The sequence below is a fragment of the Betta splendens genome, chromosome 4, assembly GCF_900634795.4.
Source record: "Betta splendens chromosome 4, fBetSpl5.4, whole genome shotgun sequence".
NCBI classification, from domain to species: Eukaryota; Metazoa; Chordata; class Actinopteri; order Anabantiformes; family Osphronemidae; genus Betta; species Betta splendens.
In genome coordinates, this window is record NC_040884.2 from 21,016,894 (window position 1) to 21,032,176 (window position 15,283).

The 15,283-nt window shown below is 47.8% G+C and overlaps 4 protein-coding genes across 5 annotated transcripts in view; 1 reads left to right on the forward strand and 3 right to left on the reverse strand.

Moving 5' to 3' along the window:
• Positions 1-1,583, reverse strand: part of gpr158a (G protein-coupled receptor 158a) — a 33,912-nt gene extending 32,329 nt beyond the window's left edge. Inside the window, exon 1 of one of the 2 annotated variants that reach the window (XM_029146392.3) lies at positions 313-1,583. In XM_029146392.3, coding sequence (XP_029002225.1) covers positions 313-1,181 — 869 coding nt within the window. In that variant the 5' untranslated portion in view covers positions 1,182-1,583. The remainder of the gene's footprint in view (positions 1-312) is intronic. The other variant, XM_029146393.3, reaches the window with a different exon arrangement.
• Positions 1,584-3,896: 2,313 nt separating this feature from the next.
• LOC114853245 (patched domain-containing protein 3-like) lies at positions 3,897-9,804 on the reverse strand. Its single transcript, XM_029146394.3, has 4 exons — positions 6,661-9,804; positions 6,273-6,394; positions 5,965-6,110; positions 3,897-5,887 (listed from the first exon to the last, which is right to left on the reverse strand). Exons 1-4 carry the CDS (start codon positions 7,489-7,491, stop codon positions 4,317-4,319), a joined length of 2,670 nt encoding a protein of 889 aa, XP_029002227.1. The 5' UTR covers positions 7,492-9,804; the 3' UTR covers positions 3,897-4,316.
• A 149-nt stretch (positions 9,805-9,953) lies between these two features.
• On the reverse strand, positions 9,954-13,095 carry LOC114853246 (threonine synthase-like 1). Its single transcript, XM_029146395.3, is given in 3 exon segments — positions 9,954-11,297; positions 11,393-12,635; positions 12,637-13,095. Coding segments are annotated over 3 exon segments (2,166 nt in total). The 5' UTR covers positions 12,756-13,095; the 3' UTR covers positions 9,954-10,493.
• Positions 13,096-13,456: 361 nt separating this feature from the next.
• Positions 13,457-15,274, forward strand: enkur (enkurin, TRPC channel interacting protein). The gene is made up of 5 exons (XM_029148993.3): positions 13,457-13,623; positions 13,933-14,078; positions 14,154-14,377; positions 14,496-14,642; positions 14,913-15,274. The coding sequence occupies exons 1-5, from the start codon at positions 13,544-13,546 to the stop codon at positions 15,084-15,086; spliced, it is 771 nt and encodes a 256-aa protein (XP_029004826.1). The 5' UTR covers positions 13,457-13,543; the 3' UTR covers positions 15,087-15,274.
• Positions 15,275-15,283: the final 9 nt, after the last annotated feature.

The window sequence follows — 15,283 nt, forward strand, 5'->3', positions numbered from 1 at the left end:
TACATCAAGTAACATCCAGGTCTATTTTTAGCATCCCGCCGCCTTGTCAGACTGGAGGAAAGGAGAATTCCCCCCTCGTATAACAAGAGGCCAGTGGAAGGCTGCGGTATGTTTGGGAGGCAGGTGTGTTTACCTCACCAGGCCCAGCCAGGTCGATCTGTGAGCAGTGGATACGTAGTGCAGCTAAACCCTACCTGAACGCTACTTAACGCTTCCTCACATTACCCATAAGCACGAGTGGCCTCACAGATGCGCTCCAGGCTATCTCTGATGGTATGAAGCGATAATCTGATTCCAGATTCCTCCTCTTACCTGAATTCGGGCGCCAGGTTGGGCTTCAGGCCATAAAAGGCAGCCGATAAGGTCAAAAGCCAGCGAGGGATGAAATTCCCCTTTTCACACTCCAGGTAGGGCGCCGACCATTTGACGTGCGTCTTGTCCAGGATGAAGCTCTCGCCGCGTTTCAGAGAGTTGTCGACCGACCGGAAATCTTGGCTCAGCACCCGCTTCTGGAAGCTGGACTTCTTTCTGGTTTTCACCTCGCGGTACCACTCCGTGTCTGCTGTGTGGTTGTGCGGGTGGTGGTGGTGGGCCGTGGCGGAGAGGTCCTGGAGGACTATCTCCCCGCCGGCCCTGGTGGCCTGGAGGAGCACCGAGGGCCTCGCCGCGGATGAATCCGCGTTGAAAGTGACAACAGCCCGGTGGATCTTGGCGTCCCCCTCCAGGACGCTCCGGACTAACGCATGGTACCACTCGATGTCTCGCCGCAGAGTCTGCTCCCTGGACCTGTTGGCTTGCAGGACCATGTTGAGGAAGTTTGTGGCGTGCAGCACCGTGTCGAGCACGCTGCTCATGGAGCGATGCGGGGTGGCGCGTGACCTTCCCCGCAGAGAGGTGAGCTCGTACCTCCGCGAGCAGTTGACGTGCTTCAGGGCGGCCGAGTCCCCGGTGCGGAGGAAAGCCGCGATCGTCCTCGGGAGACGCTCCTCCGCTTTGTGCGGCAGCTCCGCCGGTTCCCACGGAGGCTGCCGAGGCGTGCGGAGGTGCGCCAGCTGCCGACGGTGCGTCTGAGCGCCGCGAAACGCCTCCGGTGCCCTCGCGTCTGACCATTCCGCGTAAATGTGGTTGGATCCGAGCACAAATCCCACTTGCAGCAGCAGCGACAGACGGAAAACAGCCATCTCCCTCCAGAGAGCGTCCGCAGATGTTTTGGGGGGGGGGGGGGGGGGGGTCGCTGCTAGGAATTGGAGCGGCGTCGGGCGGGTATGCTGGAAGAGGAAACAATCTACAAAATTGCTTCGCTAAAGCATCGCTTCAACACTTGTAGCGACTCTGGTGTTCAATTTAAAATTGAAGGAGGAGGAGGAAAAACGCCAGGAACTCCCTCGCCGTCCTCGCCAGATCCCCGCTTTCTTCCTTTATAGACGACTCATGCAGCTTGTTGATGTTGAGCGTTCGCTTGCAGCTGTTTCCCCACCTCTCCTCTCGCTCTCTGTTCTCTCTTCCTCTCTCACTGTGGACAAGGCTGTCTTGGCTTTGCTGTGCGGCGGACGTTCTTCCTCTGCGTGTAGGCTACATAGGCTGAATCAAAACGAAGAGGAAGGGAGGGGTAAGGGGCCAGGTTATTATTATATTTATATATTTTTTAAGAGGCACCGCGTAAGAGAGCTTCTCACTTGGATGACAAACGCACTCCGCCCTCTTTCGACCACAACAAGCATTAAGTGGGCCTATAAAAGCCACGGAGACACACGCCAGGAGCCGTGCGCTCTTAAAGCCCGTCTTCTTCTTCATCTCATAGGGCTCCAGACGCGCCATCGATCGGCGTTTGGCCGCTTTGCGTGTCAATCACGGAGCAGGGTTTGGTGGAGCGGTGAGGGAACTGTCCGGTGCTGAAACCGACGAAGCCGTGGAGGAGCCCTTCAGCGCTGAAACTGATCAAGGCGGCCCCGGGTGATTTGTCAGAATTAAGCACGTCAGTTCGTCAAATTCATTAAGGTCTGGTGTCACTCTCTGATCTGTTATTTTGTAATAAATCCTTTATTACAGTCACCCCAAGAAAAGGAAATTCCATGGTTTCCTCGTAAAATCCTCTCTGCTCGGTAATGACGATAAGAATTAGCGTTAATGAAACGTCCACTCTGCCTGATGAGGATCAGATTTGACTAATAGAAACCAAACAAACAATTACCGCTTCATTCCATACTGAACTGTTGCTGATGCTGCACAAAAGCACATTTTGTCACGCTGTCCTCCTTTATTCAAAACCAGAAAGGCAGAAAAATAAAACTACACCTGTCTAGAACAAGGAGGCAAAAGTGGACACCTCTTGTGCATTTGAAGAGTGGTCACATATACTGAACTAGTGTATTTCAGCATCTATCAAACGAAGAAAGGATGAAGGGTTTAATCCAGTGCAGCAATAATACTTTTTTTTTATTTGAGTTAAAGCTCAGTCATGCCTGTGTTTGTAATCAGTGGGTTTCTCTAGAGCTGGGGCAGCTTCACATCTTGGGTTTATGAGCTGTATTTTTTTACTCTATGGCCCGGATGCTGTCTCTTGCTCTCTGTCGTAGTTGTAGGTTCATGTCACGTCACACTGTGTGGGCTCCCGGCATCTCATCCTGCAAGAAGCCCGGGCCGAGTGCAGACAGGCGTGAGGGAGGGTGACAGACCTGGGAGTGGACCCGTGCGCTGCATCGGCCATCAGGGATGTTGGAAGTCGGACCAGCGACATCCGAGACAACAAACACATGCGGCGTCTGCGAAGAAATTCATTTAGAAAGCTCAACTTTAGAGCACTGCATCAGCGTGACATTTTATTTGGTCAGTCTATTTTGGGAGCAGTGCTCTACATTTAGACATCAAGAAGCATCAAACACAAATGATAAAACGTAAAATGGCTCTCAGCAAATCTGTCCCTATAACAACAACATAACTGCATTTTCTGTCTGGATGTCATTGCTGTTTATACCAATACATTTTATTCTTGTTCCACTGTAAGTGTGTACAGTATATGAGTAGATTCTGCTTACACATGAGCAGTTCAGCAGTTTCCCGGCAGAACACTTCCAAGACGAAAACTAAACTGCTGCAGAGAAGAAATGTTAAACCAATGGGAAATGTCCACCTGAAAAATGCTGATTAGGACAAAAACATGAGTAAAATATAAACTCATGTATATTTAATTATGATGTGTACAGCACGTTTTGAACTAGAAGTCTGTAACTGAGACTCTGAGTTGTAACCAGACACTGAACTTCCCCTTGTGCTTGGGGCCCTGACAGACTCTCAGTGTTATTGTTATTGATCTAAGCTTCCTTTATGAACATTTATGAAATTGCAATGGTCCTTGGGGGAAGACTCCTCGTTTGGCTGGTGACTGGCGCTGAAGCACAATCGTTGAAGGCTACCGGTGCACGTCCGCTCTGAAGGAAACTCAAGGTCACGCCTCCTCACATCTGCTTCATTCTGCCCCAGTCCGCATCCGGTCACGTCCGCCTGGAGGTGGAGGGCGTGAACGTTGAAGACGGAGCAGGTAAAGGGCCCAATTAGGCGCATGCCGAGCTTATCTCTCGGCGCGATGGATTTCATGGCCGCCAACACATCTGAGCACTCAGACGGTTAAGCAACACATAACAGTGGCATAAAGATAAGTGATCAGTAGGATTTTCCCAACTGCAGCCGGCTGCCTGCTCATAAAGAATTCAAAGAGTAACTGGCTGCTCAGCGTATCTCTGCTCGTCTGATAAGGACAGTGAGTCATCCACTGTGCATAATCGTCAGGGATCAATTGCTCACACTGCTTCCAGCCAAAAACGTCACAGCGCCATTAAACATGGACCATTTTATTGCAGACTGAGTGGCTGCACATTAACGTGCTTCAGCCATTCAGAATTTTTATGCAAGCTCAGTAATGAGTGATGGATTTTTTCTTTTATCTACAACTTAATAACGCATAACATAAGTGAGTTTTTCCATGTCGCCACAACCTTTTCTAGGAAACTTGACATTTTATTGCCGCGTAGAAAAGCTCCAAGAAAATGAATGAATCTAAAGTACAGTGCATAATAAAATGTAATTGTAAAGCATGATCACTGAATTCAGCTCACACGATGAAAATGCAAAAACAAATATATATATATAACATCTACGTAAATAAATAAGTATTCAAAAAACAATAAGAAATTCAGATTTTTGATTAAAATTGGGAGCAGGAATCATTTTAATATGTGCTGTGAATGTAACAAAAGCTTTTTTATTATAAACACATGCGACTTCACAAACAGGAACTAGCATTTCTTAGCATTTCGTGGTCATAGTTTGCTGATTTTCAAAGTGTTGTCTTTATTTTCCTTTTTATTTGAGCTGCACGTGAATGACGTCAGAAACACTGGGATGAAAATCAGGCTGTGGAGCATCCCGATAAACATGACAAGGAAGAAGATCTTAAAGAATGTCCTGAAGATGTGAAACTCTGAGGTCGCCAGCACGGACACCCCCAGGATGGTGGAGGAGGCGCCCTGGAGGATGGGATACCCCACCGTGGAGAGAGCGTCCGCCGCCTTGTCGTTGGGGCCCGACTTGCTGCTCGAGACGAAGGCGTACGTCACGTGAGCGGAGAAATCCACGGTGAAGCCGATGCAGACGGTGAAGATGATCATGGATATGGAGTCGAGGCTGACGTCCCACAGCACCATGAAGCCGGTCACGCCCGCCGTCACCGAGCTGATGGAGTAGGTGACCCACAGCGAGCAGACGGGGTCAGGGATGAGCAGCAGCGAGACCACCAGCATCACAGCCGTGATCACGCCCACGTTCTTGACGGTGCTGCTCACCACCACGCTGTACTGGTCGAAGAAGACGAACTCGTGGTGATAGACCTGCAGCGGCGCCGCGCCGCACGCCTGGGCGGCGGCCTGCAGGCCGTTGAGCATGTGGAGCTCCATGGAGCCGTTGGCGATGTCAACGGTCTGGATGAAGAAGCGGGACGCGCGGACGGCGCCGCCGCTCATGTTCACGTCTTGCTTCAGGACGGGGAACAAGGCGAAAAACGGGGACAGGTTGCTCAGGAAAACGTCCCTGTCGTCGAGGTTTAGGTGGTTTTCTCGTCCGTATGACAAATAGGAGTCCAGCCAGGATGTGTAGACGTCGCCATCTACAAAGCGGAGCCCCTTCAAGTCATCTACGCATCCCTGCAGCTGGGTCCTTCTGGTCCTGTCCCAGTATGGAAACCCCTCACTCACAATGACCATCACAGACGGGCCGAAATCAGAGAAATACTCCCTGTGCTTCCTGTTGAATCTGGTGACGTGGGAGTTGTCGGCTGCCAGATCATAAAGCTCAATCCCCTGCTGCACCTGGACACATCCATAAATACTTGTAGCTAAATATCCCACATAGAGAAGGATCACAGCTGCCTTGACCCACGGCTTTGTGAGGAACGGGCTGTGGTAATCCTTGAAGAAATTACCGGCTAGGTTCTTATTCTCCGCTCCAGTGTTCTCATCGTAGTCGCCACCCACACAGCAGATGTGATACATCCCAAAGTATTGATCAGGATCCGGTGTTGGTATTTTTATGCACGTCAGCCAGTGCCTGTTGCTGGCTTCCCGTCTCCCGTTCAGAGCCAGGAAGGCTCCGAAGAAGGTGATGGTGTAGATGTAACAGAATATGATGGAGGTGCTGGTGTACAGGCAGAACGACTGCACCGACGGGAAGTCGGACATGACGCCTATGAAGAACTTGAGCACGTCCGTCAGGGCCGTGATGGTGATGGACATGATGGCTTCTTTGTAAGTGTGAGCCATCCGCCGCGGCACTGGGTCCTTCACGCTGGTGTGCTGCCAGTCGGAAATCATTATGAACATGTTGTTGAGGCTGATGCCTGGAATAGATGAGAACGTGGACTTGATGTGAGCAAACTGCAAGTGAAATCGACCCCAAGCTGCAGCTTTTCCTCACCGAGTATTAAAAAGGGAGAGTTTGCCACCGTGATGACGAACGGCACGCCGATGTAAAGCAGCAGGCCGAAGGAGGAGACCACAGCCAGGCCAGAGGATAAGACGCCGAACACAGCCACCCACAGCTTGTTCCGCACGTTGTCCCTTCTGTCGGGGAGGTAAAGACAGGAGGGTGTTGTCGCGCTAGGATCCAACACGCGGCTTGATTGTGAACGCAGCCACAGTGATAAACAACAGCGCTCTGTCTTTGTGTCCTGCGCTTGGCCTGCAGTCAGGAAATGGCTGAGTGTGTGACAGCCGGCGTCTTACCTCAGGCAGGATAACACGGAGAGGCTGATAGCGCAGGCATAGGTGATGAGGAATAAAGGGAAGCCATCTGTGGTGTGACTGTCAATCTCCTCCTGTCGGGACCTGGAGGTGTAGTAAGACACCTGCAACAGAGCACAGCAGAAAGGCTTAAAACCAGTGTTTACACATGGTTGTTGTACAGACTTCATGGGAGAGGACAATGTGCAGAGGGTAAAAGCCGTAAAACACAGCTTTTTACAGAGAAATCAGCTGTTTTAGGGTTTATGACTTGATGAGGCTACAGCAGGTTTATTATATATACACGCGGACCTTCACCTCAAAAGACTCAACGTATCGCACTGGCGGATCATTAGATCATTTCATTAGCAGCTACGGCAGCGACACGTACGTCGATGTGCTCGCAGCACGTCTCCGTAAAGAGCTCCGTGAACTCCCTCAGCCACAGCCTGGACACGTCGTCCGGCCCTTCCGGGTCACGCAAGTAGTAGAAGAGCTTCACAGCTCGGGCACTTGTGACTGAGCTGTTGGCATCCGTGACAACTCCGCCCAGTACAGAACCCAGGAAGACCCGACCGGACCCGAGTGTGTGCACGGGGTACGAGACGCGGGCGGAGTCCGTGCCGTTGGAGCTGACGATGTCCAGGATGATGTTGGGGACACAGTCCCCGTTGGCTCTGGCACATAACTGTCTGAATCCCTGTCCAACGCCGGCCACGGTCAGGTTGAGGATCCTGTCGTTGAGGCTGGTGATGTCCTCGAAGGCGGGACTTGCTAGTACGTTGGACTTGTCCCTCGATACGGCGATGAGCGATGCGAAGTTGCCCTTGTCGTACAGCCGGTCCTGGGAGAACATGGAGGGATCGTGGGGGAAGTGCTCGCGGACGAACGCCCTGGTCGCCTTCGAGGGCCCCTTCCTGGGCGTGAACTGCCGCTCGAGGTCGTTGTCCTCCCTGTCTTTGAGAAACACAAAGCCGCCGCTGAGCGCCGCCGAGAGAAGTATAGGAATCACAAAGAAGTAAACGGGCCGAGAGCCCACGACGGCGCCGAGTTTCTCGAACAGGCGCGACAGAGGCGCCGCGAGGCAGTCTGTGCGTCTGCAGCCCATCTTCACACAGCACGATCTATGGACCAGCGTCATGGTTTTAAAGGCTGCCTGGATGGAACCGCTCCCTGACCTCATCTTCTTAAACGAATTCAGCGGCCTTAGTGATGACTTCATGCTCCTCAGTGGCTGTAAAGTTATAAGACGGGCAGCCACTGAACTCTAAAAGTGGCAACTTCCAAGAAAAAAATGCTGTTAAAAGCTAGGGAACATCAGTGGCAACGACGTTACTTTATGACTTTATGACACACTTCATTGTATGTCATTGCTAATTAACTAGCCTATAACTAAAGGAGTGCATGGCTCGTCACTGGGCTCGTCAACCTCGCCATCAATAGACGGGAAAACAAGGTCATAAAAGCCTTTTGTTGCATAACGGTGCTGAGTCTTACACTTTAACTACCGCTACATAACAGGAGCGACGGACCCAGCGTTTACGATTTTTATTTCTTTTCTTGTCTTTCACAGTTACAGATTCCTGGAATGTCAAATTGTAAAGTGTTCTGGAAAGCAGCCGTTCACCGATCCATGTTTGGACAGTACATTTCCTTCCTCCCGGTTTTGTCCAGTGTGTGAGTCTAAAGGCTGGATGCTATTTGTCCCATTTCTTGATGTAACAATAAAAACAAATATATTTGAAATGCAGGTAATAATCTTTACCAGCAGTGTCAAGAGTTTGTGGGAGTACGAGATCAGGTGTTTAGCAAATGGTCAGAGAACGGTAGATCCTATTAACATACTGTGGGAGCAAACAGTCTCCATGTGTCAACCCGGTCCTCTACATGTAACATTTTAACCTTTTGTTCCACAATATAGTGGAAGTGAGCGTCCAAGAGGGTGATTCTCACACCTCCGAGCGCCTCGGTCTTCCCAGCCACTTAACCCCTGTCAGTCATTTGTCAATCCCAGCTCTGCTTAGTCCCCCGAGACAAGGCTCATATCTCATTTCACACAGATCCATCTCGACTTCATTGATTTCTCATTCTGCCCGTGAGAAATGGATTCTCCTTCCTTGGCCGCGGCGAGGAGGGGAGGATCCTGACAGGCAGCCGCCAGCAGCCTGATGGAGGCGTTAGTTAGACGTGATCTGTTTCAGGGCTCTTTTTTGTTCACTGTGAACTGAATCCTTGCTTGTTGAGGGCTGAGGGACGGGTCAGACGCCTCAGAATGGAAATGAGCTCCGTCCATTCTCCAACAACCAAAATAAAGCCTTTAGATGTAACACCACATAACATGAAAACTAACTTTAGCATCGAAGCTCAAAGTTAATCACCGGTTCGCTCAGTGTTAATTTCCTCTGCTCTTTCCATTTCCCTTCTCTGTGAGTTCCCATTATGCCTCAGGCCACATTAAGGCGATGCAAACAGAGCATCCTTGCTCGCCCATGGGTGACCGCGTGCTGGGCAACAGCTGGCGCTCTCTCTCCCTTCGCCACACACATGCATTCATCTGCCAAGCAGCTTGATTAATAAGGCCAATGTTCACAGCGGAGCACACCTCCGACTCAGAGGGACACAGAACAAGCGTGCCGTTGCTGCGAGGAAGCGGATGTGACCGTGTACAATGAAGTACGTTCATGCATAGCAGAAGAGCGATCAGTCATCCTGTACGCGCAATCCGAAGTATAGTAGGAGCGCCACGGATTCCAGCAGCAGGTCATTCATCTTGGCTTCCCTCTGCTGTGTTCTGTTTTTCCCAGTTTGCCACAGGCTGAAACGACAACAGAGCTCAGGTCTTTGTTTCTGTCAAGAGTAATGGATCGCTTCAAACCTCAGAGACCACGTTCTCACGGTTGCGCGCTCATTTTCCTACAGTCAGACAAGCGTGGTCCCACCGCACATGCTTTTAAGAAGGGTTATAATTTCAACATTCACTAGTTTTGATTTTATTCTTTTCCTGTTTACACTTAAACTGAGTTTTACGGTGAGATATGTTCTATGGCATTATTCTAAAAACAGGTAAATTCTGGCAAAAACACAGAGACAGTGATGCAGATCAGGGGGCATGTTCGCAAAGTCCTTGTCAAATCTGGTCTGACTTTCCATCTATTTTAACATCTGCAGTCATAAGCAATCCTGAAGATCTATGAAACTTATCTTCCTGCCTCCTCTCCTTGTGGCTGCTGAGGCAGCACCTGGATTTAAATGACTCGACGGATAGCCGCAGAGACAGGATTCATTTCTGGACTCTCCCGTTACGGATGGCGTGACGTCGATGGGTGGAAAATTACCCCCAGGCCCACTCTGCCCCTGTTCTGTCAGAAGGTTCTAAGATATTCTGACAGATGTCTGGCAGAGGAGAGTAATGGGTTGAACGTATACGGCGCCTACGTCAGTGCCGTTGTCGCAAATTGATATTATATTACCATTTACTGTTGGCTTTACAGTAAACATCTCCAAATATACCAACGCCACAAGCTATGTCTGAATACAAGATATGCTAACAGGACAGTTTAGAAGAGGGCACTGATGAAAGAACTTTAAGCTTTGAGCTTCAAAGATGTCGGATACCGTATAAATACACATGCAAAGCTCAATTTTACAATAAACTAATTGTAATGATGTCCATGACTGCAGCTGTTGATTTAACATCACACTTTACTGCTTTATCTGACCTTTTGAGCCAGACGGTTACATTCATACACTGCTACAGAGTTGTTGGCTGCAATGTTCCCACCTGACACTAGAGAGATACACATCCCCATCTAGTGGACCAGCATTCCAGACAGTGATGTAAAAGAATGTTGCATAATCAATAGGCTTTAAATCCCCATACAAGTCATTTACTGCTTCTTTATGGTATAATAAATATGAATGAGTTGCTTTTTTTCAACCCTCAAGACTCATATGGGCTTTTCACCTTCTACAATATATCTTTACACTCAATTTTATCACAATTTTTACCTGGTTTATCGTTTTATGTATATGCTGAAGGATCTGTCTTTATTGTATAAACTTCGTAAGAAGAATCGTAAGAAGAACTGCTGTGGCGTGAACTTCAAATTATGAGTTGAATGACTGAACTTCTGCACGTTCATTCAGTTTATTAAATTAAGTTAAGGAGTGGACTGTTGAAACAAGCTTAATTGCTGTTTGCTTACTTTTAACTTTAAAGTAATCCTACATTACTTTCAAAAAACTGTCCTGTATCATGCCTTCCACCTCTTCAACCATCACACTGTAATCTGCCTGACGAACAGCGTGTGCCCTCCTGCCACCTCCCTTCAGGCACTTCATCATGTCTCTGTGCATTTCTGGTTTTGATGCAGTCCGTTTGAGTATCTTCAGCTGCTCCACAGGAGTTTCTGGAATATGTTGGATTTGTAAAGCTTTAAAAACAGCAGGAGCGAATTTGCCGAAGTGAGCGGTGGAACAAAGCATCACAGGACACGAACCGTCCTGCAGCCGATCAGCCACGACTTTAGCGACGGCTGTGTGTGTGTCCATGACGTAGCCCGTCTGTGCGTGGACTCGCTGGATGGCGGCCAGGCAGTCATCTTCAGAGCACCAGCCAGCCAGCACGTCCTCCTGAATCCTGCCAAGAAGAGGCTCAGGAACCTCAAAGTGCTGCTGTCTGTCTAATCGTGTGAACAGCTCTTTGACAAGGCGGCTGTTTTCACCCGAGACGTGGTAGATAAACCTCTCCAGGTTTGAAGATTTCAGAATATCTATAGCCGGCGAGTGCGAGGGCAGCAGGGGACGTCCTCGCAGATCGTACTGGCCTGTGGTGATAAAGTCTGTGACGATGCGGTTGTGATTGGAGGCACAGATGACTTTTCTGATCGGGACTCCCATGTGCTTGGCGTACACAGCTGACATAGCATTGCCAAAGTTACCGGTAGGAATGCACACATCAATGGGCTCCCCGAACGTGATAACACCATCTCTGCACAGATCCAGGTAGGCCGAGGAATGGTAGACCACCTGAAAAAGAAAAGGGCATTAACAAAAGCCTTTTTCTTTCTGTGTGTGTAAATTAATATGTAATTTATAATATAATATAAATAAATATATCCCACCTGAGGCAACAATCGCGCCCAGTTAATGGAGTTGGCCGTGCTGAGGACGGTGCCGTACTCCACCGCGAGGTGTCCTATCAGCCCAGACTCTCCAAACATCCTCTTGATCGCCCTCTGGCAAAAGTCAAAGTCCGACTGGACGCTGACTGCCCTGGCGTTGCCCTCCTTGTAACTCGTCATCTGGAGTTTCTGAATTTCGCTCACCCCTTCCTCTGGGAAAAACACCAGCACGCCGGTCCTGTGTCGGTCAGTGCCAGTGAGTGTGTTGAAGCCACTGAGCACTGCGCTACCGGTGTCTCCAGAAGTGGCTACTAGGATGAGGTAGTTACACATCGGCGGGAGGCAGTAGGCGAAGAGCTGTGGCATCAGCTGCAAGGCGAGGTCTTTAAACGAAGCAGTGGGGCCATGAAAAAGCTCCAGAATGTACCGATTGTGGTGGAGGTGTTTGACAGGTACAACTGCCTCACTGGAAAAGTTCAACCCATATGCTTTGTGAACCATCGTTCTGAGATCCAACGGAGGGATATCCAAAGGGTGTATGCACTTTTCAAGTAAAACACCTGCTCTTTCTATGTAGGACATGTCTCTTAGTCTCAGCCATTCACAAGCATCGATCTTTGGGACGCCGTTTTTGGGGACGTAGAGGCCTCCGTCTGTGGGCATGCCTTCCACAACCGCATCGCTGAAGCGTGTTTCCTCATTTAAGGACCCCTCACAGTCACACCTTGTTGAAACATAGGTGTCGGCAGCGTGGTTCTGATACCGCTCCACCACCTTCAGTACCTTCCTCGCTACTTCCTCCACTGTGTCCCCTCGTCCACACAGAACCCGCACATCAAGCCATTTCTCATAGAACTGCTTCCTATAATGCAGAATTTCCCTCATGGACACTCCTCTCTCCTGACCCACGATCCTGTTCACCTTCATCCTGGCCAGTCTCCCTATGATGTCCTCGCTGTCCACGTCGAGGTAGAAAACCAGGCCGGTCCGTTTGACGTGCTGCATCGCCGCAGAGTGCAGAGGGTTAGAACCTGTCAGGGAAACAACACATCCAGATGCAGAGAGGTTGCACAAGGCTTGACCTTCCTCCTGCAGAAAGCGCTCTCCACCGACTGCTGCCAGTTTTGCAGCCACAGGCATCTTCCATGCTTTCTCCAAGATGTCGTCATCAACGTCAATGACAGGCAGTCCCAGCCTGTGAGCCACTATCCTCCCCACTATTGTCTTTCCTGCTCCAGGAGGACAGGATGCTCCTCTCACCTAGCAATGCTTCCGTGGAAAGCCATGATTTTGAGATTGTAAATGGCCTCTGGTACAAACTCACAGCCCTGAGTGCAATGTGATTTTTGAGAAGCAAACCCATTTAGAAGTCCACAGCCTAATTTCTTTCTTTAATCCCGCAAAAAGAAAATACTTTTATTAAGAGGTTAAACTTTGTAATCACACTAGCCGACTCGTTATGTGATCACGTGTTTGAAGGTAGTAGCTGCAATAACGTTGCACGTGCTCCTCAGCTGACGCAGTATTGCCATCGTAGTTTTAACGAGTCACACACTTACGTGAATGATTTACGTAATACGTCCGTAAGCATGGGTTAACCTTCATTTTGTTTACGTAGGTTAATCTTGGTAACTAGCTTTAATACAAAAACCGTACCACGTATAACGCGGAAAGATCGACATAAACAACTACGGTGTGCCTAAAGGGACAAAATTGTGTTCCATCCATGTGATGCATGATGGGAAAATAAGGAACGCGATGGCTTTAATAGCATGTTATTAACTTTAAAAACTTTTAATTAATTATTTTGTTCATATCTGCAATGAAATATTGATAATTTTAAAGTAACTGCGTTCCATCACGCTTATATTTTTATTGCTTTCGAATTGTAATAATTGAACGTTACGCAACAAAGTAAAATTTAAAGTAGCAAAATTGAGACATTCTATGTTAAAAACATAAGGTTTGTCAAAATAGAATTCAAATTTAGATTTTTAGTAAAAGTATGATTTAAGTTCAAAAATCCTATTTTACGCCTGCAAGGGAAGGCAACGTTTACTCTGTTGTTGCCTAGCAACTAACTGGTAGAGCGTTCTCAAACAAATATTTGCTTTGATCACATCACAACTCCGCTGTTTGAGATCATCCAAAATGGGTGAAGTTGGGCATCCACAAGAAAGCGTATTCAACCTTCTTCCAGAGGAAAAGGTTAATGTAGAAAAACCGCCGCGGTGGGTCACGTTTATTGCAGCTTTGTTATCAGTAGTTAGGTAGTTAGCAAGCGCTACTTAGCCAGTTGAGATACTGTAGCTAGTTAGCTACTAAATGGAAACTTGTTAGGAGACAGTATGTGTTGTGTTGTAGTAAAATGCCACAGGTAAGCGAACTACATAAATAGGTTTAAATGAGCTAATAAATGTCAGCTTTAAAAGTTAATGACACTAATTTTAACCTAACCAAACAGTGATTAAAGAACCTAACTGGATTTATTATAAAATGAAGGAGAATAACGTCTGTTTTTCTATATGCTTTGTCTGTAGGTATATGTCCAAGTTTAGGCCAGTAGTTGCTCTTGAGAAAAAACTAGTTAAAGATGCTGTAAAAACAATGGGACCAGCAAAGGTGGAGGTCCCATCTCCAGACAAATATCTGAAGAAGCATTCGAAGGAGGCGAAACTAACTGACCGTGAGTGCAGTTTGTTTTATGTAGGTCGAGTTATTTAATGATCTGCAACTTATGCTTTGTTTTTTTCACTTTCAGAGACGCAGTGCTCAAAAGAGGGACGTCACACCTGCACCATGAAGAAGCCGCCTGTGCCTTTAAGGACAGACATCCCTCCTATGGGCATTCACACAAAGAGAGACTTCATAAAGACAGTTACAGTAGTTCCTATGAAGCCTCAACCTACATGCGTTGACACCCACAAGGGACACAAACAGCTCCTTGAAAACTCAGGACTAGTCCCCAAGTACATTAGAAAAAAGGTATTTGGGCCTTAATCCAACATTGAAAACGATGTTGTGCAATAGACTTTGTTATAGATTGCAGAACAGTATCTGTATCTGTGAACACCTGTCTCGATTTTCTACCGCCTGTTTGCAGGACTATGGTGAAGTGCCCGAGTACCTTCAGCAGCACAAGGAAGAAGAGCAAAGGGCTCAAGAAGCATATGACAACTATGTAAAAGAACAGAGGGAACGGGGAGCCATGAAACACCTGTCTGACGAAGAGCGACAAGCCGTCCTGGAGGTACTCAAGCACATATATCTTCCTCTAAAGCTTCCAGGGAACAGGAGCATAATTGGATGATGTTATGTGTTGAAACTTTTAGAAAAATTCTTCCTTAAACTAGGAGGTAATGATCATAAAATGATCTGACAGTGTATATCTAAACTATGCCTGCATGAACAGCCCTTAAACCCTACTTATCAAATAAATACCTTGTATTAAACTTGTTTACTCTATACTACTTGATTGTAGTATTGTAACATAGGGTTTCTTTGTGAATCCATCACCCAGGGTTTGAAGAAGAACTGGGATGAGCTGCATCACGAATACCAGGGCCTCTCCCTTGTCACCGACACCCTGTCAAAGAAAACCCACAAGGAGCGCCTTGAAGCAGCAATGAAGCAGCTGGAGAATGACATCTCCCGCATAGAGAGATTCAAAACCATCTATATACCCAATTACTAGGACATAAAAAACTTTGAGTTTGATCAGATTTGCTGCTCCTTAAGTCTTTACTTTTTCAATAGTTTGGATACCACACAAGCTTCAGAAAAATAAAATTAGTTTTGTGCAGTATATGAATGTTCTAGTGCATGGTTAATTGTACAATAGTAAAAGCTAGCATAACATGAATAAAATGTACAAAAATCAAACATTTATAA

What these genes read in the sequence shown, in the direction of transcription:
- LOC114853245 (XM_029146394.3), bottom strand. Translation starts at nt 7,491, where the DNA reads ATGAAGTCATCACTAAGGCCGCTGAATTCGTTTAAGAAGATGAGGTCA. An exon ending in TCCGTGTTATCCTGCCTGAG is followed by an intron (nt 6,111 to 6,272) that starts GTAAGACGCCGG and finishes CCTCCCCGACAG; the next exon opens with AAGGGACAACGTGCGGAACA. An exon ending in CTCTCCCTTTTTAATACTCG is followed by an intron (nt 5,888 to 5,964) that starts GTGAGGAAAAGC and finishes CATCTATTCCAG; the next exon opens with GCATCAGCCTCAACAACATG.
- enkur (XM_029148993.3), top strand. Translation starts at nt 13,544, where the DNA reads ATGGGTGAAGTTGGGCATCCACAAGAAAGCGTATTCAACCTTCTTCCA. An exon ending in GGAGGCGAAACTAACTGACC is followed by an intron (nt 14,079 to 14,153) that starts GTGAGTGCAGTT and finishes TTTCACTTTCAG; the next exon opens with AGACGCAGTGCTCAAAAGAG. An exon ending in CCAAGTACATTAGAAAAAAG is followed by an intron (nt 14,378 to 14,495) that starts GTATTTGGGCCT and finishes GCCTGTTTGCAG; the next exon opens with GACTATGGTGAAGTGCCCGA.